The sequence below is a fragment of the Sebastes umbrosus genome, chromosome 8, assembly GCF_015220745.1.
Source record: "Sebastes umbrosus isolate fSebUmb1 chromosome 8, fSebUmb1.pri, whole genome shotgun sequence".
Classification (NCBI taxonomy): domain Eukaryota; kingdom Metazoa; phylum Chordata; class Actinopteri; order Perciformes; family Sebastidae; genus Sebastes; species Sebastes umbrosus.
In genome coordinates, this window is record NC_051276.1 from 2866330 (window position 1) to 2892649 (window position 26320).

A 26320-nucleotide genomic window follows, 5' to 3' on the forward strand; every position below is an offset into this window, starting at 1 on the left:
TGTTTTTTACTAGTTTACTACCTTGTCTGTGTCGTATAAATGAGTTGTGTAGAAATGGTTTGTGCATTCTGTTTTCTGTGATGTACGTATAAATGGAGATGCAAACTGTAAATAGTATAAATATACAATAGATGTATAAACCTTGACTCATTAATGTTTGTGTGTACATTTATATATATATATTTAGCTATAGTACTATAAGTTCACTTAAAGAAAACTTATACAGATATGTTTAAAAAGTTATTTGTTCTCCAACTGAGTTTAATTGTACTAATTAACAGTGTTCATATTTTGTTAAACTGAAAAGAAACCACACAAAATTAAAGCTGCGAGCAGCGATGAACGGGCCCTCGCCCCTCCTTGCGTGCCGGGGGTACTGGCGGGACGCCGACCGACGCGGCCAGGCACGGTGAAAGCGAAACTCTGACGAGCGTCATGACGCCTGCCACAAGACTCTACGACAAACGGTTCATGAGTTATGAAAGGGGGCGGGGCTAATGTGTAGGGGGCGAGCATAACCTTAACCAATGTAACAATAACTCTCTGCTGAGTGATATGACACCTCCCACAAGACTCTACGACAAACGGTACATGAGTTATGAAAGGGGGCAGGGCTAATTTGTAGGGGGCGGGGATAACCTTCACCAATGAAACAAAAACTCTCTGCTGAGTGATATGACACCTCCCACAAGACATAACGACAAACGGTTCATTAGTTATGAAAGGGGGCGGGGCTAATTTGTAGGGGGCGGGGATAACCTTCACCAATGAAACAAAAACTCTCTGCTGAGTGATATGACACCTCTCACAAGACTCTACGACAACAGGTTCATTAATTATGAAAGGGGGCGGGGCTAATTTTGTAGGGGGCGGGGATAACCTTCACCAATGAAACGAAAACTCTCTGCTGAGTGATATGACACCTCCCACAAGAGTCTATGACAAACGGTTCATTAGTTATGAAAGGGGGTGGGGATAATTTGTAGGGGGCGGGGATAACCTTCACCAATGAAACAGGAACTCTCTGCTGAGTGATATGACACCTCTCACAAGACTCTACGACAAATGGTTCATGAGTTATGAAAGGGGGCGTGGCTAATGTCTTGGGGTGGGGCTATGAGTATAATTTTGCATGTACAAATTTCAAGTCGATCTGATTAAATCTGTAGGAGGAGTTCGTTAAAGTACACGACCTATAAAACGCAAAAAAGGGCAAAAATCGCATATTAAATTCAAGATGGTTGACTTCCTGTTGAGTTTTGGGCATACCTCCAAGAGGCTTTTTTTGTGCGTCTCCACATGTTACATCTGTCTGCTAAATTTCATACATGTAGGTGAAACCGGAGTGAGGGGCTCAAATTTTCCAATTTTTTAGGGGGCACCAGCGAGTCATTTTGCAACACCCGAGGCTGAGACCCTTAAAATATCAAATTTTTCGCCGCATCTGATGAGTCTGCCAAGTTTAACAACTTTTTGAGATGGCTAAGGTCGTCAAAAAGGCGATTCATTGGGGAGGAGAAAAAAAAGAAGAATTCCTTCAGTTTCAATAGGGCCTTCGCTGGCCCGACGTTGTCGGTGCTCGGGCCCTAATTATTAAAATATTATTGTAATTTGAAGCCTCAAATATGCGTAAGTACTTGAGTGTGTGTGTAGAATGTGTTATTACATCAGAACAAATGAGAAAACATTGGTCAATGTCAGAATCTTAGTGAAAACTGCGTAAGTGGGTTTTAAGAAGACATTTCTTTATAAGAACATTTTGGTGAATGAGGCCCATTGCTCTCTAGTCATTGCTTCAGTGTCAGTGCTGCCAAACAAGTAGAAGGAGCCTGAATGTCTGCTGTGCTGTTCAGTAAATACTGAACCACTGTACAGAAAAGTGGCTCTCCATATTAAAGGGGAGGGTATAAACAGAGTTAATGCGAGGACACGCTCCACACACTTTCTCTGACATACTTTTCAACAAAATCCTAAATTTTGACAGTTGAGAGCCCAGTGCTTCTACCACCAATTTCATCTACAACAAGATATCCCGACAACTACTGGTCAGATTAGCATGACACCTGTAAAGGAAATTCATAGTCCACAGAGAACCGTTCACAATGATTTTGGTTATTCTCTATAGTAGCATTGTCAGGTCAAAATTTCTCCTTGAAGACCACGTTTGTCCATGACAAGGTATCTTGAAAACGTATGATAATATATCCCTGAAATTAACTGTGGATACTCATGGTCCCCAGAGGATAATTCCTGTCGCACCATCTTTGGGCAAAATATTTTCACTTTTACACAAGAAATATCAAGTATAGGCTAATGTACAGAATGCCATGGAATTTAATAAGCGCATTCATGCCATCCAGATGATGACCCTCTCGATATTGGACACTCCATTAGGAAGAATGAATAAGTAACATAAGATTAAAGGGACTGTTTGTCCATCCATCCATCCATCTTCAACCGCTTATCCGGGATCGGGTCGCGGGGGCAACAGCTCCAGCAGGGGACCCCAAACATTAACCAGCTCTGACTGGGGGATCCCGAGGCCTTCCCAGGCCAGAGTGGAGATATAATCTCTCCACCTAGTCCTGGGTCTTCCCCGTGGTCTCCTCCCAGCTGGTCGTGCCTGGAACACCTCCCAAGGGAGGCGCCCAGGGGGCATCCTTACTAGATGGCCGAACCACCTCAACTGGCTCCTTTCGACGCAAAGGACTGTTTGTAAGAATCAGAAATTGCTTGTTAACAGCGACACCTGTGGCCGTTAAATCAACGAAAGTCAGCGTCCTGTTGCTCATGCTCGCGCTTGTGCTCGCTCTATATAAACATGAACAAGCATTGCTCAAAACAGTGAGGCGACACACGTCAGCTAAAACCACAATATCACTCTATATTTCAGCTGCTTGGCAGTAATGTTAGCTGACCAGACGAAGGTCTCTCCATGAATCAATGCTGATCCTAGTGTTGGCTTTTCCTGCCTCGTCTTCCCAACCGCGCCCGACAGGAACAGGGGAGACACCGGAGTTTTGGTCGGAGACGATAACGTTTCTCGCTGCGTAGCCCTGTCACTTCACAAGACACGGGAACCCTCTGTTGGTCTGGAAGAGCTGCAGCATTTATTTCTGCACAAACGTCCACTGTACATTCACTAGATATTCTCAGAGCTAAACTAACTCTTCTGCAGTGTGGAGTGTGCGTGCATGCACGTGAGAGTGGAGCAAAAGAGCGAGAACGTGCGCGGTGTGTGAGTGTGTGCAGGCAGAGGAGCAGAGTACAGCAGAGACTCCGGCCCTGCAGACCAAAGCTACGGTCTCCCCCACGTCCTCCGACCTCGGCCAACACTGTTTAACAGACGGGCTTCACTAGATAGAACTTTGCAGTTTTGGTGTTTCCGTGTAGTTTGTGTTGGAGTCTGAGTCTGAACAGCGTAGCCACGCGCATGGGACACCGACCCGCAATGATTTATACGTGTAAGAACTTACAAACAGTTCCTTTAATGCTTATGTGATTGCTGTTAAAAGCAATACCTCAAATACCTCAGGTATAATGTTAAAGTAAGGCACCATGCACATGAGGTGATAGAACTCAATAAAGTGGCAGCATCGTGACTTGTGAAGCAGGTCACTAATACAAGTCTGGAGCTGATAGACTTCAAAGACCACCTGATACAAAAATGAGAAGATAGTGGTGTGCAGCTGAGTGGTATGAAGAGGAGGCAGAATACAGAGGCAGTACAGGCACACATTCCCCTTATTCAGCAGCACACAATGCTCCTTTATCCTGGACAAGCTGCCATTGTTGCTGCAACTCTCCCAGCCAGCAGACACTTGATCGCTCTGCACCTGAGCCTATTTGTCCAGGTAATCTTCCCCACAGTGCTCATCACTATTGCTCTGACAGGACTGGGACCGGTGAATAAAAGAACTGAGAATCAAATCAAATCCTAAACCAACACTAGCATAAAGACCATGACCGCGCTGAAGTTGAGTAGCATCCAAAACTAAATTGTTTCTTTAGAGATTCATTGGGATCTTACTGGCTTCAGGCTTTTATACATTTTCATTAGCTTGATGATTCTGATCAGTTGTGCGCAATGTCTACTGATTTAGTAATGATATCCTTGGAAAGTGTAAGTTATACTGAATCTAAAAATATGTGTGTTTTTGATTTGACATGATGCCGAGGAGTACGCGTTTTGACGCAAATTGTGGCAATCTGCACGGTTGGGTTCATTAACAGCAGCAGTAACACACTAGCTTATGTTTCCCAAGTGCAGATTGGATGTGCTGATGCAAGTGAGCAACTTGTGTATCAGAGATCTGTGCATGGCACACAGAGGATACAGACTGAACAAACATATTAGCACATGCTCCTGAGCCGCACACACAGCTGTTGTGTTCACTATTGCTGGTTGACATGAACACCACCATTAGTTTTCAAATAAATGTATTACAAATATATTTTTTTGGGGGGAGGGGAGGATTCCATACTTTATGTATTAGAGCAGCAGTTATGTGCTTTTTTCTCAATACTCCAAAAGTGCCTCCAGGGCCATAGTGCAATAGACATACAACATACATGTTAAAGGGACTGTTTGTAACTTTTTACACGTATAATCATTGCGGGTCGGTGTCCCATGCGCGCTTGCGTGTGGCTACGCCGTTCCAACACAAACTACACGGCCTTTTTTGAATTTGTCGAGTCTAAAGTCGCAAGCTCGAGAGACCATGGATGCATGAAGAGAACGGAGACCGGAGCCAACTTCGCCTCTTAAAGTGGGCTGTTAAGGTGGACCAGCTTTTCTCCTTAAAGTGACGAGCCGCTCCTCTGAGCCGCTCAGCTTTTTAATTAATTATTAATATTTCTTTTAACCGTTTTAACCGATAGCGTTAATCGGTTAAAATGCTCAATGTCGGTTAACAGTTAAACATCCCTAGTTTGAACCTATGACTATGTTGCTTGGGGAAACAGTACTAACCACTGCACCACCGTGCCGAACTATAAATTCTTCTAAATTCTTCTCAACTTGTCTTAATAATATCAACACCTTCTGGTAAATCAGTAGTTTTAGTGTTAAGGCATGTAGCTTGCAAGTACAAGTACATTTGCCTGGATGGAATTGTAAAAATTACAAAAAAATGTAAAATTTCTGTCTAATAAACCAAAGACTCTTTAGCTGACATCTGTCATACATTGACTGGTGGTAATGAGTATACAGCATAAAGAGAAACAAATCATTGAAGATATATTTGAATGAGGTATGAACAACAGTAAATCAAGTCATCTATATCTTTAGGTGAGGAAATGATCTCTGCTGAACCACACAGCTGGGCAAACAAACTCCATCATCTGGAGCTATACATAACCAGCAGGGTGGTTTTGTGGAAACAGTATGTTGAGGGTTTTGCTGGAGGAGGGTTGCGTAAGGAGATGTATGTACACCACGCAGAGGGAGGTCAGCAGGGGAGGCCAAGAGGCGTTAGCAGCACCTGAGGTCTACGAGTTGCACTCACATTGTTGTTTTGCTTCGGCGGAGAATTTCCGGCAACACGTTTTCACTCCGGCTCACATGCTCTTGCTCTATGCATGCTGTTTAAGATCATCAGAGTACATCAGAGGCAAGAAAAATGCTTGCAATTGCACATATGTGCTGGCGGAGAGCAACATGCTTCATATGGATCGATTTACACAGGCCTCTACGAATAAAGGGCATTTACCACTGGCTGGGGTATCAAAGAACCATTACAAACTCCTACATGGTAAGAACAAGAGAGTCATTTTAGATACATTTGAAACATGATCCATGAAAAGCGATCCGAACATAAAACCTAGGATATGTCAAAGGAAGGATGCTGTGTGTTCACTGAAAGTCACTTCCTGACTCATTCATACTACCTCAACATGCACCCCTACACTTTCTTATCTGTTATAACACTGACATTCTAGCCCATCCCTTTCAGTACATACCATATCTGTCTGTTGCCCATCCACAGTCAGTCCCATGTGGAGAGGGTCCTGCAGCCAAAGGCAGCCCAGCACGCAGGTTAATATAATCCACATGGCTACAGCATGTCCTTGCTCACTGCAGCTGTGCTCGAGTCAAGCAGAGTCCAGAGCCCATATGCAGTCCATTGGTCCTGTCAGAGCAGGAGCTGCAGGCGTTTCCCCTCCTCCAGATGTCCCTCGTAGAGACACACCCAGGACTCTGCTGTCATACACACTACACTACATGCTACCATGCCCCAAAATATTCACTCAGCCCATACACACTACACTACATGCTACCATGCCCCAAAATATTCACTCAGCCCATACACACTACACTACATGCTACCGTGCCCCGAAGTATTCACTGATGGATGCTTATCTCTTGTACATAGGAAAGATACTGCTGCTGCCACATCAAAGCCTCATGACATACTGTTATCTCCATAAAGGAATTTTATAACATCTTTGCACACTGGCATCTTTCCATGTATGTTCAAATCAAATCCTCCATAACCTACTGCAGGATGAAAAGGTGAAGAGATACGGGTAAAGAGAAATGGAATGTAAGGCGACTAAACAGAATACTATCAAAGATTTCTAATACAAGAATGTATATATGTTAATTACTATAATTAAAAATATGAAATATAAAAAATAAATTTTCTTTGTGGGGTGCGTAAATTGAGCCTTCGCTAAGCCTCACCCCAGCTGCTACTCTGTCAAGCTGTTGGAGCTACCATGGAGCCCACACTGTCACTAACTGCACTCCCTCAGTACATGTTAACCTATCTAATTTATGGAAAAATTTAAAAGTGATTTCAGAGAGAAGCAGACAGAAGGCTCTACAATATACGTTTGGAAGATCTATCCAGGATGTCAACTGATTCAGCAGCGAAAACAGGTTCAAAAGATAAAGATAGAAGCTAAGGCCTACGAAGGAATTAAGGAAGTATACTGTTCCTGTAAAGCTGGGTAGGTCTTTATTCACTGATAAAATCAAAAGCAGCATGTGAGTATACCTTCAGTGGCTAGCGTAGCATAGAAGTGCTAACACTAGTTAAAGGTGCTCTATACGATATCCATAGCATTAATATAGCTGCAAAACTAGTTGCTATGTGATGGTATAGTGGAATAATGTCTACCTGAGCAGAGAACTTAGTCGCTCTCCCGCCTTATTCGTAGTCATGGAATTCATTTCCACTGTTACGTTGATGATACACAGCTGTATGTGCCTATAAAGGCCATCCCAAATTATTGAATTAGAGGCCTGTCTGTCTGCGGTGAAAAACTGGATGTCAAACAATTTTTTGATCCTAAATTCAGATAAGACTGAGATGCTGGTCATTGGCCCTGCTCCACATAGACATCAGTTTGATCAGGCAACAGTAACTCTAGATAACTGTGTGATATCCCAGAGGTCAACAGTAACGAATCTTGGTGTTACGTTCGATTGAACTCTTTCCTGTGATCAGCACATTAAAAATATCACCAAGATCGCCTTCTTCCACCTACGCAACATCGCTAAAATCAGGTCTTCTTTATCCATGGCTGATGCAGAGATTCTATACCACGCCTTTGTATCATCCAGACTGGATTACTGTAATGTTTTGCTATCAGGGCTGCCTCGTTCTAGTACTAGAAGTCTTCAAATGGGTCAGAACGCTGCAGCAAGAATCTTTAATAAAACTAGAAATTTGACCATATTACACCAGCTTTTGCTTCATTACATTGGCTCCCGATCCATGTCATATCAGACTCTGAGGTGCTTCCGATGACCTATAAACTTGTAAATGGGCACGCTCCTTCCTACTTGTCTGATGTACCTAAACCTCATAGTCCAACCAGGACTCTCCGCTCTCAGAATACAGGGCTCCTGTCTGTCCCCAGAGTGAAAAAGAAGTCAGCAGGCCAAAAGGCTTTTTCTTATCGAACCCCGTTCTCTCTGGAATAACCTCCCTATAGACATCAGACAGTCTGACTATGTGGAGGTCTTTAAATCCAAACTCAAAACCCATCTTTTTGCCTTAACTTTCAATTAGTTAGTTATTCTATTATTATTCGGCTTGTGGGTCGGTCTCAGTCTCAATGTATAATTTCAGTCTAGTAGTCCTGCTGACAAGAATAATATTAACTTTAAGCCACTGCCTCTCAATAACCCTCTGTTGTGTGTGTCCCACAAGCACTGCTGTGTGCCTCTCTCTCTGTTTCTCTCTGTGAACCTGAAGATGAGTATAATATGGGACCTTTAAGTCAAACCATGATGTTTTACTGAAACTAACCAAGTCGTTTTTTTTTCTAAACATAACCAAGTTTTGTTGCATTTTTGTTTTGTTAACCACCATGTGTAACCACGAGACAGGGTTGATATATGACATGTGATGGTTTCTATTACATCATGGGGCAAAGACATGATCGGTTTTCTCAGGGAAAATCAGACTCAACTGCTGCTTACATCAGATTATATGTATGGGTAATGTGGTACAGTAGTAGTGTTTCTTGTCTCACACACTCTGTTTTCAGCTTAAGTTGGTTTGACCAAATTACAGGCCCAAGAGTATGATCTGAGGTCTGACTGGGCTGACGTCTGAGATGATATATATATATATATGCACTGTCCCTTGAAAAGAGCACAGACATCAGGGCTATGGTATGGCCTCATACAACTGTACATACTGAAATGCACTACATTTGTTGAGGGCTTTTTATCTTTCTGCTCTGCATTTCTTGGGCTACAGTCACAATGGAGGCCTGCATGGTTCATTCTGAATGATGAACCATTTCTGTGTGGCCTAAAATATAAATGGTAAATGGTCTTGCACTAACTGTATATAGCGCTTTTCTAGTCTTCCTACCACTCAAAGAGCTTTACACTACATGTCAGCATTCACACACACATTCATACACTGATGGCAAAGTCTGCCATGCAAGGAGCCAACCTGCCCATCAGGATCTAATCTAAATACTCATTCACACACCGATGGCTCAGCCTTCAGGAGCAATTTGGGGTGAGGTATCTTGCTCAAGGATACTTCGACATGTGACCGGAGGAGCCGAAGATCGAACCGCCGAACTTCCGATTGGTGGACGATCTGCTCAACCTCTGAACCACAGCCGCCCTCATCTGATTACTACTCTACAGTAACTGACAGCAATTTTAAAAAGATATGAATGCAAACACAGTTTCTTTTAAACTTTAGCGGTTGGCAGTAGCGTAGCCTATTTAAGGGCTTCATTTGCCCTCATTGTGTCCGAAATACTGTGAAATCTGTCTTTAGTGTATGATAGTGAATTTAGTGAATTTAACTATTACAATTCAAGAGCTCGGGCTCTGTCTGGCACTTAGGCACAGTGGTGCTTAGAGCTAAATGTTAAATGTTTAGCAAGTATGCCATTTTTCACCATCTTACTTTAACATTATAGCATGAGCCGAGCCTAGCCTGAGCCTGAGCCGAGCTTGATGGGAATGTCACTAGTTCTGCACGTATTTGGTCATAAACCAAAGTGGATAAAGTGCAATTTGACCTGATTGGTGAACCTGATGAAAAGTTATTATAATTCATCCTGAGGGGAACATCGGTGTCTGTACAAAATATTCTGTAAATCAAAAGAGCAGATGCAGGAAACTGAACATGGTTTTTATCAGTGCGTAACGTCGCGCATTAGTAAACAACCAGTTCCACCCCAGCATTCTAACAGAATGATTCGCTCTCATTGGCAAAATTATGTTTTTTCTGTCTTTTCCCTAATCATTGCTTTTTTGAAAAATGTTTTACCTTTTCAGATGAAACAATCAGAGGATTTGAACTGCTCAAAAACTCAGACATATTCAACCTGTGGCAGACATTACTTCATTTGAACGGGTCCAGCAGCCATCTGACTGAACCAAACCACATCTTGCTAATCAGTGGCCAACTGATCAGACTGTAGTGGGTTAGAGTTTTGTAACCCAACCACTATTGGGTTTTGGGTTAGGTTCAGGACGTTTTGTTGCGTAAAGCTTCAGGCTCAGGCTGGGTTCAATAATTACATTTTTCATGAAATTTCTCTCTTTGTCTCTCTGACTGTGCCAATCATCTGCATTTGCAGTTTATCAATGCTACACAATGTCCAGTGGGAAGAGAAAGAGAGATTGTAGCCAGGGTGCTGTATTGGCCTGGTGAGCTAATAGTCAGTTATAGGTGAAATAAAGAAAAATAGAGCTTTGGGTCTCAGATTTGGCAGCACCAGTCAGGTTCAGTCAGGTCTTAAAGACCAGGTTCGAGGAGCTTCAAGGTGTCATCTTCTGTATCATCGTATCGATTGTGTTCTTCTAAAAGCACATCCATGCTCAGCAAAACTGGATAAATAAGGCACTGAATGAGAGCAGAATATCACCTACAGTGTGAACGAAGCCTTGAACATTACAAGATAAACTTTTGCAGCGTGTTGAAAAAAGAGGTTGAACGTATCTGAATGAATGACAGTTTTGATCAAAGAAGTGTAAGACACAATCTGCAATTAATAACGTTCACTCGCAGTGGAGTTGGATGTGAGATAGCTCGGTGCTGTAAAACGCTACATCTGGAGGGCTGATGTCTGACACAGATTTGCCTCGACTTGCAGTGAATGGACCCACTCTGACCTCCAAGCTAAATGTGTAGTCTACTGCCCCTCCACACAACACATCATCACAGGGGTTCAAATATGTGAATTCTGAAGCAGCCGCATGTTCAAAACGGACTCAAATAAAACGTGTGTAATAAAAAAACATGCATTTACTATAAATAGAGGAAATTAGTGCACAGGAAAAGTATTTTCTCCCGGATTACGGTCGCAGTTTTAAACACATGGTTGATGTAAATTGAAACAAAACAAAACAAAAATGCAACACAACTACTTAGTTAGGTTAGGTGTAGTGAGAAACATCATGGTTTGGCTTTATATGACTATGTTTCACACGGGACACGAACAGCGGTTTCCACTCGCCCACATTAAAGGTCGCTCGTTATACTACGTCACCTGTTCTGTGTCGCTCGTTGTACTACGTCACTTGCTGCGAATTTAAAATGTCAAAGACAAACATAACGTGGGACGAAATACATTTCCTTCCAAACTAATTGAGAATGTACAAAACCTCCCTAGACCTCTAGGAGAAAATTTGTATTAACTCGTTCCCTTGAGTTACTTCATAGTGCACTTCTTCCAATCATTCCTGACAGTCCACGCATTGCTGATGTACGGAGCCCCCCTAGATGATGATGTACTTCGGTAAAGTTGGAAAGATATTTACAGATTCAAACTTCCTGGATCTACACACGTAGGCAAAATTGTTGGTACCCTTCCGTTAAAGATAGAAAAACCCACAATGGTCACTGAAATAACTTGAAACTGACAAAAGTAATAATAAATAAAAATTCACTGAAAATTAACTAATGAAAATCAGATATTGCTTTTGAATTATGGTTCAGCAGAATCATTTTAAAAAACAAACTAATGAAACTGGCCTGGACAAAAATGATGGTACCCTTAACTTCAGAATAGGCCACTTCAGAATAGTCCAATGGTATGTTCTTAGCCATTCTTGGGTGTTTTTAGCTGTGTTTTGGGTCATTATCCTGTTTGAGGACCCATGACCTGCAACTGAGACCAAGCTTTCTGACACTGGGCAGCACATTTCGCTCCAGAATGCCTTGATTGTGTTCAGATTTCATTGTACCCTGCACAGATTCAAGACACCCTGTGTCAGATGCAGCAAAGCAGCCCCATAACATAACCGAGCCTCCTCCATGTTTCACATTAGGTACAGTGTTCTTTTCTTTGTATGCTTCATTTTTGCGTCTGTGAACATAGAGCTGATGTGACTTGCCAAAAAGCTCCAGTTTTGTCTCATCTGTCCAAAGGACATTCTCCCAGAAGCTTTGTGGCTTGTCAATATGCATTTTGGCAAATTCCAGTCTCGCTTTTTTATGATTTGCGTCCTCCTCGGTTGTCTTCCATTAAGTCTACTTTGACTCAAACAGCGACGGATGGTGCAATCTGACACTGATGTACCTTGACCTTGGAGTTCACCTCTAATCTCTTTGGAAGTTGTTCTGGGCTCTTTGCTTACCATTCGTATTATCCGTCTCTTCGATTTGTCATCAATTTTCCTCCTGCGGCCACGTCCAGGGAGGTTGGCTACAGTCCCATGGACCTTAAACTTCTGAATAATATGTGCAACTGTAGTCACAGAAACATCAAGCTGCTTGGAGATGGTCTTATAGCCTTTACCTTTAACATGAAGGTCTATAATTGTCCTTCTAACCTCCCGAGACAACTCTCTCCTTAGCTTTCTGTGGTCCATGTTCAGTGTGGTACACACCATGATACCAAACAGCACAGTGACTACTTTTGACCCTTTAAATAGGCAGACTGACTGATTAAAAGTTTGAAGATACCTGTGATGCTATTTACAGGACACACCTTAGTTTAACATGTCCCTATGGTCAAATTATTTTCAATCTTTTCTAGGGGTACCATCATTTTTGTCCAGGCCAGTTTCATTAGTTTGTTTTTTAAAATGATTCTGTTGAACCACAATTCAAAAGCAATATCTGATTTTCATTAGTTAATTTTCAGTGAATTTTTATTTATTATTACTTTTGTCAGTTTAAAGTTATTTCAGTGACCATTGTGGGTTTTTCTTTCTTTAACGGAAGGGTACCAACAATTTTGCCTACGTGTGTATATTTTTCTCTTTTTTCGGTGTTGCACTTTGTAGACGGTCCCTGACCACTCGTCTCACAGTGGGCTGCACATAGAGGCCAATGTTATGTGTCCAGCTCGGAGGAAGGCTCGTTGTGATTAAAATTAGGTTGTAGCTCGTTGTCTACCTTACTACGGTTAGAAAGACCCCTCGTAGGTGTTTTAAGAATGTTTCAGTGATGAGTTATTGCTCCAGGAAGTTTGTATCTGTCAATATCTTTCCAACTTTACCGAAGTACATCGTCTCGGGGGGCTTCATACATCAGCAATGCGTGGACTTTCAGGAATGATTGGAAGAAGTGCACTATGAAGTAACTCGAGGGAACGAGATATCTAACTCGAGGGAACGAGTTACTAACTTGAGGGCACAAATTAATAAAAAAATTCTCCTAGGGGTCTAGGGGGGCTCCGTAAGAATGCAGTTTAGTTATATGGGAATGTAATTTTTAGTAGACAGTTTCAGCAAACAAGCTCAGATAAACCCGCTGTAGCCTACACTACCTGCTCTGCACCAAACAGCAGACAGACACAGTTAGTGACTAGCTGGTGGACATAGTGGAGCATTTAGAGTGTGTATAAAGTGTATGTTGAGTGGGAGAATGCATAAGGAATGGGAATCGCGGAGCATTCTAGGGTGATGGGTTATGAATGAAATAACCAGACACAAATGTGTGTTTTGAGCCAATAAAGTGAATTAAAGCTGCAATAATTCATGTTTCTGCATTAACTGTGGATCAAATGACTATGCATGTATGTAAAGTATGTGTAAAGTGAGAGGATCGCTGGTTATGATGAACCCACAGTGATTCATCACTACCTCTGCAGTTACCCTCAGCTCTACAGCCCTTTTTAAGCTCTTGTAGTTTTGGTTTTACAGCTCTAACAAACCTTACTTCCAGCAGCAGCACCAAACAGTGCTCCAGGGATGACTTATTTTTGTAGGCCAACCAGGAAGTTAGCATCGCCCTGGGTTCCCTCGACAAAAAGCCAATGGGATTTTTCCATCGGGTTTTGGATTATTGCAGAAAATAAACTCTGTGGCAAACAAATGTTTATGATACTTTTTTGTTGTTTGTTTGTTTTGGTTTTCTTCAGCAAGATAATCTTCAAATGAACACCACTTTATGATTTTTGAAGTGTGAATGCAAACGGCAGAAGTAAAAAGCTAACGTTAGGCTATAAACAAACTACACCACGGTCGCATGAGTGCAAGTATAAACACAATGAGGCTGTGAAGGCGGACGAGTCGGCGTGATGACGTTTAGTAGTCTCATTTAGCCACTTGTTAACAACCGCCTTTTTTAAGACACATAAAGGTTTCATTTACGAGTGGGAAATGTATTGATGTATTTTATGTTGTAGAGCAATATGTTAGAATCTCTTCCAGCTTGTGTTAACCACAGACCTTATTTCAGGCGTCTAACTAAAAACCCATTGACTTCCAGACGAAGGAACAGGAAGTGCTCAAATGACGACTCATTTTCGGGTTTTTAGGACTCAATCCTGTAGCACTCTGTTGTCTATATAACCTTAGACATTAAAGGAACAGCAGCGTCAATATAAAAGTATGACATCATCACATCTCTGAATGTGGGCAAGTTTATATCATGTCAGAGTATACATTGTTATATCGCCCAACCCTAGGCGATGGTGGTGTTAACAATAACCTGAACAAAAAGGGGGAAAACAGCACTATCAAAATTGGTTTTGTTGACTTGTATTTGATTAGAAAGAATGAGCATTAATACATTGCCACCTCAGTATGGAGGAATCCCCATTTTTCCCAATTATTAGCACCATTCATTTCAAAATTCAAGAGTACTCTCCTTTAGATGAGGCAATTTTGTTTTAAAGGGAGTCTGACATGTAGTGAAGGCCAAAATAGATCAGTAAAAGCAGATCTTTAATCATCCACTTTCTCCAGGCGCATTTTCCCAACCCACACAGCCATCTGAACCACTAACCTTTAGGCTCTCACCACCCTGAAAAGTAAATGCTCTGTTGAGCGTGGAAAGTTGGCGAATATCATTTGAGGGTGGATAGTGGCAGCACTGAGGATGCAGCCAGAAGAAGAAGCGGTAATGAATGAACACAGGGCCAAACCAAAATCCTCCCTGAGGGGCTGTTTATCAGAGCCAACACATCCCTTCAGCATTTGCACGTGCACACACACACGACATGCTGCTGAGATGTCCCGAGTGCTGATACAAGCCTTGTTTTCATGCTGCTGATGAAATACGACCCTTCCCCATTAGGGAATATAAAGTCAGAGCTTTAGGACAATCTACAAATCAGTAAAATGTGTCTTGTTATAATTAACTTCCCAGAACACACCATTCATTCATTGTTCCCCTCCATTCTCACTTCTATGCCCTCGCTGTGTTAGAACCATTATGCAGTAGCTTGTAGTAATAGATATGCTGTAGAGGCACATGACTTCAGCACTTTCCCCACATGAGCCATCACTCAGGCAGGATAACAGGACTCAAACATGAATCAACGTCCATTCCATCATCTACTTGTCAACAGTGCACAAGCTCCTTACTGTGGACTCACCAGATGTGTGGACTCCTTATCTGTAGATCCTTCTGCACTGTTAGACGACTCGTGGGGCCTGGTGCCCGAGTGCACATTCTAAATGAGAAAAGAGAAAGAAAAAAAAAAGAAGCAAATGTGAATGAAGGTCTCGACTTTATTGAGTAAAATGTAATTGATATCTGGTAAATAGTATAACTGAGCACCAGTCATCTTGAAACAAACAATAGATTCAAGCAGCACCTACCCAGGCTAAATCAAAGGTCTGGTGCTACTTCACACTTCACAATATCAAATGCAAACTGAAGATTAAAGGGATAGTTAGGGTGTTTTGAAGTGGGGATGAGGTACTTATCCATACTAGGTGTATTACTTACAGTAGAAGACAGTCGGCGTGCCCCCAGCATCGAGAAACAGACGGGAGTACCGGCACAGTAGCAAAGCAATACAGTGCTGTGGACGGGGCCGGCAGCAAAATGTATTTTAGCCACCTAAAATAAGGCCCACCTAAAAATATTGATATCTGTTTAAGTGTACGCTATATTTAGAATATTTTCCGATGGCGAACGGTACTGAAAGTGAAACGTATCTACTAGGGCTGTCAAAGAAAACGCCATGAAAACGCGACGAAAACGCGATGATAATGCAATGATAACTCGTTAATGCAAATTAATTTTAACTCCACTAATTCCTTTAAATGTACCTTAAAGGGATTTCTACTTTTTTCAATTTATAAGTTGTAGCAGTAGCTGTACAGTAGATACTGGCATCATATGAAACTACCAACCATGTCATAATAGCTTGTCGCAAAGGAGGCTAAATAACCAAACTTTGGCGAGGGAAAACTGGCATGGCCATTTTCAAAGGGGTCCCTTGACCTCTGACCTCCAGATATGTGAATGTAAATGGGTTCTATGGGTACCCACAAGTCTCCCCTTTACAGACATGCCCACTTTATGATAATCACATGCAGTTTGGGGGCAAGTCATAGTCAAGTCAGCACACTGACACATTTGAATGCATTTTATGCTAAATGCAGTACCTATGAGGGTTTCTGGACAATATCTGTCATTGTTTTGTGTTGTTAATTGATTTCCAATAATAAATATATACATACATTTGCATAAAGCAGCATATTTACCCACTCCCATGTTGATAATAGTATTAATTACTTGACAAATCTTCCTTTAAGGTACATTTTGAACAGATTAAAAAAAAATCGTGATTAATTTGCAATTAATCGCGATTAAATATTTTAATTGATTGACAGCCCTAGTTACCTATCTATAGTTTTTGTCATCTGAGCTTGCTGGCTTTGGAGAGAGCATGGATAAGTTTCACTTTCAGTTCAGTTCCCAGTCGGAAAGGAGAAGGAAAGGGCTGTCTGACGGCACGATAAAGCAGGGAAAATATTCTAAACATAGCGTACTTTTAAATGGATATTGATTCTTTTACTGTAGGTGAGCCTTCCTTTTAGGTGGCTAAAATACATCTTTCTGCCATCCCCGTCCACAGCACTTTATTGCTTTGCTCCAATGACGGCACTCCTGTCTGTTTCTCGATGCTGGGGGTGTGCCGACTGTCTTCTACTGTAAGTAATACACCTACCATGGATAAGTACCTCATACAACCCCACTTCAAAGCACCCAAATTATCCCTTTAATGGTTGAAGCTGCTTGTTAACTACAGTATATGATGGTAGAGTGATACGGGTCATATAAACAACATATTCTGTTTGGATTTTCTGAATTAGGCCTTATTCCGAGTGGAGCATTTTCCGATTAAGACATGTGGGATATGCCGATATTATTCAGGTTTTAGGAGCATTCTTTGGACATGTATACAGCACATTCAGAATATGCGTCTCAATTGGGGTTGTTATGGCAGTTTGTGTCACACGGCCTCTTGCCTGTTTACGAAACCAAACTACAAACTTTACAAACCAACTAGCCGGCAGTTTGCGGAGATGCATGCCCACAAGAAAATCCCACATTTCTGGTCAGAAGGAGAAACACACCTCCTTTTAAACATTACTTTTAAACCTTATGAAAGACTTGGATATCAACAGGTTTATGGATACGCACAAATATCCTAATGCCGACCTTTCCAAGAAGGTGGTTGAAGGAATGAAAGAGGGAGAATGTGTTCGCACAGTCAAACAAGTCCGCCAACGGTTACGTTAATCGGAGTATGCACGTCTGCATGTAAACGGGCATATTACTGGAATCTTCATTAGCCATGTAAACAGCTTAGTAGGAATATTGTCCTTTTCGGAATAAGGGCAAAAACTGGATATTTTGTGTATGTAAACGTAGTCACTGATAAAACAAAAAAAGGACTCATGAACCCCTATTTTTCTTCCGGCTGGTTAATAAATACCAGTTAGAGGTTCATCAGTCCAGTTTTCGGGTGCTTTCCTTCCCTTACCTCACCCCAACCTTCAGACCCAAACCAGAACATTTGGCATTTAGGCTGTCTGTTTAGATTCAGTTTGGAAAATTCTGTTTCTATAGGAATTTTTTATAACCAGAGCAAAAACCGAATTATGGTTTGGCTGCTGTACAGTTAATAGAGGAGTGTCGAACTCAGTGATTATAAGGGATAGAACGGAGTTGATGACTAATGTTCTCTGTGAAATGTGGTTCTAAGTGCCCTTAAAACATTACCAATTTTTGTGCAACGAACAAGCAGTCAGATGATCAAACGGGTTGTAAACAAGTCAACAGTCCAGATGATCTAAACCACTTCATTTGAAGGTCAATCCTAAAGTGAGCAAACCTGTGTGCACCTACAGTAGGTCAAAATGAAGAGAGGAAGTGGGTCTGTTCACTGTGAGGGATGTTGACAACAGACAGTTTGGGTCAGCATTTTACTGTTTTCCTCAATTTTCTCTCCCAAATAATTCGGGCTATTCTGACTTCTTGCTGTGTTCCAAGATCTCAGCAATTATCATGCTAAGTACATTTTTACTATTACTTGTAGAAATGATGGCCAAAACTACAAAATTAAGACCCAAGAGAAAGGAGGCTAATGCTACTTTACCTGCCAGCAGACTCTGGAAAATGCCTGCAAGTCTGCGCTAATTGTTCAGAAATAATTGGAAAATTTGGAGACATCCTACCTTCCTGTGTAAACATTAACACATTGACTATATGTGACAGTGTCAATCTGTGCTGCATAATCCAGTTATACCGTTTAGAATAATTGGAAAAGGCATAATCCATGAGCCACATGAAACATTCCAAAAGACAAAATGGTGTTTTAATCAGGGCTGTCAAAATTAACAAAATAGTAACATGTTGACGCAAATTCGTTTTAACGCCACTAATTTCTTTGACGCATTAACGCCACTTGCAATTTTTAGGTCGTAGCGGGCTCAGTTCTAAAATTAGAACAATACTGGCATCATATGAAACTAGAAAACCGAAAAAAAAATCCATCAGTACCAACCGTGTCATACAAGTTTGTTGGGAAGGAGGCCAAAAAACTTTCCAAACTTACACTAAATTTTGGCAAGGAAAAACTGACATGACCATTTTCAAAAGGGTCCCTTGACCTCTGACATTCAGATATGTGAATGTAAATGGGTTCTGTGGGTACCCACGAGTCTCCCCTTTACAGACATGCCCACTTTATGATAATCACATGCAGTTTGGGGGCAAGTCATAGTCAAGTCAGCACACTGACACACTGACAGCTGTTGTTGCCTGTTGGGCTGCAGTTTGCCATGTTATGATTTGAGCATATTCTTTATGCTAAATGCAGTACCTGTGAGGGTTTCTGGACAATATCTGTCATTGTTTTGTATTGCTAAGTCATATACATACATTTGCATAAAGCAAGCATTATTTGCCCACTCCCATGTTGATAGGAGTATTGACAAATCTCATTTGCATTTTGAACAGATTGTGATTCATTTGTGATCAATCACGATTAACTATGGACAATCATGAGATTAATCGCGGTATAATGTATAATTATTTTGAATCGATTGACAGCCCTAAAAAGAAGAAAAGAAAAAAAAAACAAGTTTGCTCTACTTTCCCTACCCGAGTGCACTGGAGGTTGGTAGGGTTGGCAGTCAGGGCTGATGGAGAGTACAGTGGTGTCTGGCAGCGTCTGGATCCCCCATGCACAAAGGTAATTTGTCTCAGAGCACCCTGAAAGACACCAATGGGAAGAAAAGGTTACAGGTTCTTCTTACCTAAAAGCACAGGCACAGGAAGCCCCGCCTTTAACCGCCCTCTCACCACAAAGACTCCTCTCTCCAACTGACACTTAAGATGAGGTCAAGAGAGCCAGTGAGGACTAGAATCAATGCCCCATGCTGCTGGAATCTTTCCATGCTGTCCCTGGCAACCTTGACTTTCAAGTCTCACATGTGGGACAGTCATACGTCACACAAACGGCATGGATATGATAAAGAGGGATGGCATCCAGACTGTCAGTCAGTGAACACACAGCAGCAATCAGGTTGCTTGTTCTGCATCCAATTAAGGTGTAGAGGAGCACTTACTCATGGCATTTTCAGGTCAAACCTATGTAATACAGACTCGTTTTGGTCATGAAATACCACGACAACCACGCAGACCTACAGTGGCATTAACTCTTGAATCTGATATTCACCTTAAAAGAGACTGCATGTAAGTTTTTACATGTAAAACGTTTTTTTATAGTTTTTTTTATTACCAATGTGTGAACAGGTTGTAACCTAACCTAAGAAATGAGACCTTCCACGACTTTCTGGGTTTCCTCTATCAGCCTGTAGACTGCTGTTAATGTGAAGAATGCGGGCCGTTTGTTCTGGGAAAATCCAACGGATGTGACGTCATGCGCGCTCACGCATACCTTCAAGTACAGAAGAGATTAATTACCCCTCAGGTTCAATCAAAGATACTTTAAAAAGGCTTATAGTGGCATACCGTAGTTCAGCCATGACGGGAAGTTTCATCAAAATTGAAAAGTGGTGGAAAACAAAGTACACTACTCAAATTCTATTATCAATTTTGAGGTACTTGTACTTTACATCAGTATTTCCATTTTATGCTACTGTACTTTATCCTTCAACTCCACTACATTTCAGAAAGAAACTCCACTACATGTAGCTCGCAGCCTTTGAGATTAAGATTTTATTCAGAAAACCTACAATGAGTTTATAAAACCATATCAATCAAGCTTTCTCTACTGCCACCAAGTGGCAGGCGAGATCTGTGAAATCAATTCTTCTTTTTCAAAACCATCAATTAGTACTTAGTACTAGTTATAAACACTATAATATATGGTACAGCAGTTACATTAAGCAGATATATATTTCCATACTTCGAATGGTGTCTCAAAGCCCTCCATGCTGCCTCCGATCATCAGCAGGCCGTCAATGGAGATGCCCTGCCAAGGATAGGCCCAGTTCACCCTCTCCACCAGAGAACAGTCCACATAAACCTCCAGCCAAAGCTGGGAGACACCCAGTGATACCTGGTGCCACTGGCCGTCACACAGAGACCCCACTGTGAACCTATATTTTATTGATAGATTATGTGAGAGTGAGAGAGAGAGAGAGAGAGAGAGAGAGAGAGAGAGAGAGAGAGAGAGAGAGAGAGAGAGAGAGAGAAATGAGAGGTACTCTTACTAAAGTGCTAACAGCAAATTAAGGCCGGTTGTACGAAGGGAAAGTCCTGGTTGTAATGACTTGGGTCTTATTTTTGTAGTTTTGACCATCATTTCTTTTGGTTATGATGATGACTTTGTACTAACCACCGTACTTACTGAGATCTGGGAATATGGCAACATGGTAACAACAGGGCAACAAACACGAAAAATCACTTGTACTGTATCATACCGGAATTTATCTTTAAGTTATAGGGACTGTTTGTAACTTCTTACATGTATAAATCATTGCAGGTTGATGTCCCATGCGCGCTCGCGGCTGGCTACGCTGTTCAGACAGGACTCCAACACAAACTACAAGGAAGCACCAAAACCTCTTGGTTGTATCTAGTGAAGCTCGTCTGTTAAACAGTGTTGGCCGCGGTCGGAGGACGCGGGGGAGACCGTAGCTTTGGTCTCCAGGGCCGGAGTCTCTGCTGTACTCTGCTCCTCTGCCTGCTTGCCTTCACTCACACACCACAGCTCGTTCTCAACTCGCTCTCATGCTCGCTCCACCTCACATACATGCGCACACATACACACTGGCAGAAGAGTTAGTTAGCTCTGAGAATATCTAGTGAATGTACAGTGGAGAGAAACGTTATCGTCTCCGACAAAACTCCGGTCTCCCCTGTTCCCTCCGGCCGCGGTCGGAAGGCTGAGGCAGGAAAAGCCAACACTAGGATCAGCAGCGATTCATGGAGACCCTGATAGAACTACCTAAAAAAAACAGAAACCATCTTGGGAAAAATGTATTTGACGTGTACTCTGACTTTTTAGTTTGGCCCAGAACCCATCCGCTAACATTATGATCTATACTGCAGCCAGCCACCTGGGGGCGATCCAGATGTTTTGGCTTCACTTTTGGGGAGCTGGTCCATGTCACCCATCTTTATATACAGTCTATGGTTAAAGCTGTCTAATTCTTGACTGTATTAGATAAGATTAATCACTGTACATTCTGAGTGATGTGAGACTCTTTTCAAAACTAGAAAGCATGGCTGACCAAGGTGTTGCTTTTAGCTGGTTAGCTATATTCATTCGTGCAGAGTGCACATGGTGCGGTTAATCATAGTACAGTAATGGGCGCCAAAGATCACTGGGGGTGTGCCAGGATTTTTCTGTTCTGAGATTATGTATAACTAAAATCAAAGTAAAACACTGGATAATCTATACAAAAGTCTGTATATAAAACTATTCAAAAAGATATATTTTTGCTACTTAGTAGGCCACATTCTGTTTAAAACCCGATATTTTCTGCACAGTTGCAGATTAAGATCAGGCTACATTAACATTATTAGTATTATACTATTTGTAGAATTATATTCCAGTGGTGGATGCGTAGGATTGTTACCGACTCGAGTGATCCAAATATTTCTAATATAACTAAATATTCTGCTTCAATCCATATTTTTTGGTGTTTAGCCTTTCAAAAACAAAATTTTCACTGCGGTCAAAAACTCTTTACTCTCCCGCGCACTGCACACAAAGGAAGGCACGCACCAGTATTAATGGGGTGGTCTAGCAGCAACCTAACAACACCATATATTACATTTATTAACCACAATAACAAAAAATCTATTGGCTCTAACATTGGTATAGTAAATTAATTGAGATGTTACAAAAAAAGATCACATCATGTATCCGCATTCGCTTGGTGAATTTGTCAAGACGTCGTCACTTATTTATGTTGACGAAACTATTCATTACAGAAAAGTTGATTTAATAAAAAAAAATACTAATTAATTTAATATACTGAATCATTTCTGTTTTGATTTTTTGAGGATTTGGTCTTTTGTTTTAGGGTGATGACGTCGGGGGGGCTCAGCTTTTCTTAGATACGGGTAGGGGGGGCTTCAAGGAAAATAGGCTGTGAATCACTGCAGTAAAGGAGTATTTAGGGTTGGGGTTGGGATAGATGTAGCCTACTCGTATTCTCTGTGTTGGGTGGAGATGAAGGTGAGTGAATGTGGGCCAAGGCGGAGCTGCAGGTGGATGTGATGCTGGAGTTTAACAGAGTCACCACACTGCTCTCCTCCTGCTGAGTGCTGCGCAACTCCATCAGCATGCTGAAGTCATCAGAAAACCTAAAAGAAAGACACACAATCAGAAAAAACACACATGCATGCCTGTAGAACACAAAGATATACATACAGTACACGTATCTAGATGTGAAGTTGTGAAAAAAAACCTGCTAAAATCTCAAAAAAAATATTTTCCTGTGTGATCTCCTTGAATCTGAATGTATCTTGAAAAGAAATAGCAAAACATTTCAGGAAATACCAGTAAGCTTGTTCTCTTTCTATCAATCTCTGTCTGTGTGTTAAACATTCTATGTGTAACTTTTTACATGCATTAATCGTTTTTTATTGCCAATGGGCAAACGGATTTTAACATTTAACTTCAATTCTCACGCCGATTTTAAATAATAATCTTTTCTTGCCTCTGACCCGCCTTCTGTAGTTGGTCAAACATGGCCTTATAACACTTAATGACCTTTATGAGGATGGGGTCTTTTCATCCTTCGCATCCATGTCAGTTAAATTTAACTTGCCCAATAGCCATCTCTTTTTAAATAAGGCATTTTGTTCAAAAGCAGTTCTCCCATCTCCCCAACAGCCCTCTTGAAGCGAATATTGACCAGTTTCTCACTCGACTTTGATCACAGCCTGTTGATATCCACTATCTACAGCAAAATTGAATCCCTGAATCCGGCCCCCACTGTGCCCCTAAAGGACTCCTGGGAGTGTGAATTGGGGACCGATATCTCCGACAGCCAGAGGAGCGTCATTCTCCTTCTGGTACACTCGTAATCTTTATGTGCTAGGCCTAATGCAGTGCATGATGCTCCACAGAGCCCACTAAACTGACGCTAAATTGGCAAAAGTATTCCCCGATAGAAGTGATGGGATGTAATATATGTAAGCATTCCCCAGCTGACCATTTACATATGTTACACACCCGGGGCTGACCGACTTTTGGTCCAATGTATTCAAAACACTTGAACAGGCCCACAACACAAGGCCCCCTGACTGCTTTGTTCGGCCTTCAGACTTGTTCGGCCTTTCCCACCACAATACAGGCGTATCATTGCCTTCACCACTCTTCGGAAGCTAGAACCCCCCCCCTCCCCAACACGTGACAGGTGGATACAGGAAGTCTTAATGCATACAACTAGAAAAGTTAAGATTCTCACTGATGGGATCTCTGAAATCCTTCCACAAGACCTAGAGTCCCCTGCTAGTCTTCAAATTTGCACCGCCATGTTTCTACAGTAGCCCAGAACGGACAAACCCTAACACTATCAACTTTTCCTGCTTGGGCTGGAATCGATGACGTTACTGACGTAGCATTGCCGCCGCCCTCTCTCTCTCTCTCTCTCTCTTGCTTCACCACTCACTTCCCATGTATAAACACACTCTAAGCACTAACTCTGCTCCAAATGACCTAAGCTACACTTAAAATAACTGGCTGTAGAGAGAGCCATTCACGCTTTCACGTCGGCCACCGTAGGTCTTCTACACGCTTGGCACCACTAGATACCACCAGATCCTACACACTGCTCCTTTAAGTAACAATGCAGTCTAATTAATTTAACGCTAATCACAAACACCTCCCTGTCCCCGCGAAGACCAAAACTAGTTTGGTATATGTCTGGCAGGTGAGCATTTTTACACCCGACGGCTCTCCGTTAAATAGCTACCTTGCTAACTAACAGTAACACACTAAGTTAGCTGTCAGTCCCGCAGTCGGAAATGTAATGCCAAGAGCATGGCCAAAAGTCAAAACAATATCGATATGTCAAATAGAAATTTGAAAAAACGTTAGCTACTGTTAGCTTATTGTTGTTGACTACAGAAAGTAATGTTACGGCATACTAGAGTGAGCTTTCCCCCACGCCATGCATACGACAATTTAGAGCCGTAACAAAGTGTCGCCTCACTTAATTCTATTTCTTTAGAGTGTCGGTCGAACACCCTTTTGTTGATCAGTTCATGTCTATCGATTTGTGGAGCATGACAGCTTGCCATGACCACCCACTGCTCTGCTAGCGCTATATTTTGTGTGACGAGAATGATGCTTTTGCCGACTAGTGCTACGGGGGTATAGGATTGATTCTGTCCCAAGCTTTTTGATCCATAGCAGTTGATCACTGCAACTGTGATCTCTATGAGCGGTTCCCACTGTAATTACATTTCACAAACCTGTCAGTGTTTATCTGTGGAAACTCATTCAGCAAAAAAAAAGAAAGAAGAAGAAAAAAACATAATACCTCGGTCCAAATGCCTGCTGTGTAGACATCATCAGACTGGCATACAGGCCGATTTGGAGGGTGGGACACATCAGACTGTCCACCGACAGGGACACATCAGTGGTGTTGACCACTATCTGTGAGAAGTGCTGCAACAAATCCACTTTCTCTGTTGAGAAACCAAAACAATACTGTGAAGTGGTAACTTACAGGAATTTAACATGCGTCGGTGGAGACAAAACCAGAGATTAAAAACAAGAATATTGGATTTACGTTTTTCACGTGGTCAGAAACAGTATTTCTAGCTTTTCTGTCCCCTAGCAGTCAAAAGTTGCAAATAGGCCTTTTTTCACAGCAGACATTTTGACATGTCACAGTAGGAAAAGCACAGGTGTAAATAATGAAATGAATGACAGCTGAAGCACCATGCTGTTAACTCGTAAACATGGAAATGCTTGGTCTCCTTTGGATTTTGACTGGGAACATGGAATGTTGTGGAATGACTGATCAGATGATCTGAATATTGACTGAGGAGATTGCAGATGTAAGCTGGTGCCATCCTGAGCTTAGAAAACAAATAAAAGAATCTTAAAATCAATTCTATATTCCGCTTGTGACCAGTGAAGAGAGGCCAGTACCGGGGAGATATGGTTCTTGATACCAGTGAGGAGTTTTGCTTGTGCATTGACTGACTGAGCGCCACATAAAGAGAGATCCAGTGATAGGTTGCTATCTTATGAAGTATTTTAAATATGTATTGGGAAAACTTGCCAACATGAATGTTGTGGGACTGTAAATGTTCAGATGCATACAAATTGTTGTTGTAATTATCTAAAGGAAATGCCACATTCAGCAGCCTCACCGTTAGCTCATCTTCTGACTCCTGACCCTTGGATCTTTTGTTACATGCCACTGCAGAATAGATGCAGCAATTTACTGTGGTATGGCAGTGAAATGAAATACATACAGTAGGGGGGTGAGGAAGTCTTAACAGCCTTTAATCATTTCTCACTGAATGAGCTGGAGCTCAGCAGTACTGTCACAGCCATGCATAAAGGACACATCACTGCTGAGGAACTCCAACATTCAACAGTAAGCAAGTCAGCAGCAACACCATACAACTGCATCCACAAAGGGTCAAAATGTTGTTTCAGTCATCACAGTGAAGATATGAGTCATATCAGT

General features: G+C 41.8%; 1 protein-coding gene across 3 annotated transcripts in view; it reads right to left on the reverse strand.

Moving 5' to 3' along the window:
* LOC119493566 (collagen alpha-1(I) chain-like) overlaps positions 1–25302 on the reverse strand; it is an 83809-nt gene extending 58507 nt beyond the window's left edge. For all 3 annotated transcript variants that reach the window (XM_037778996.1, XM_037778997.1, XM_037778998.1), the window contains exons 1-5: positions 25157–25302; positions 22813–22970; positions 20560–20752; positions 19290–19400; positions 15262–15339 (exon numbers count right to left, since the gene is read on the reverse strand). In XM_037778996.1, coding sequence (XP_037634924.1) covers positions 15262–15339; positions 19290–19400; positions 20560–20601 — 231 coding nt within the window. In that variant the 5' untranslated portion in view covers positions 20602–20752; positions 22813–22970; positions 25157–25302. The remainder of the gene's footprint in view (positions 1–15261; positions 15340–19289; positions 19401–20559; positions 20753–22812; positions 22971–25156) is intronic.
* Between the last annotated feature and the right edge of the window lie 1018 nt (positions 25303–26320).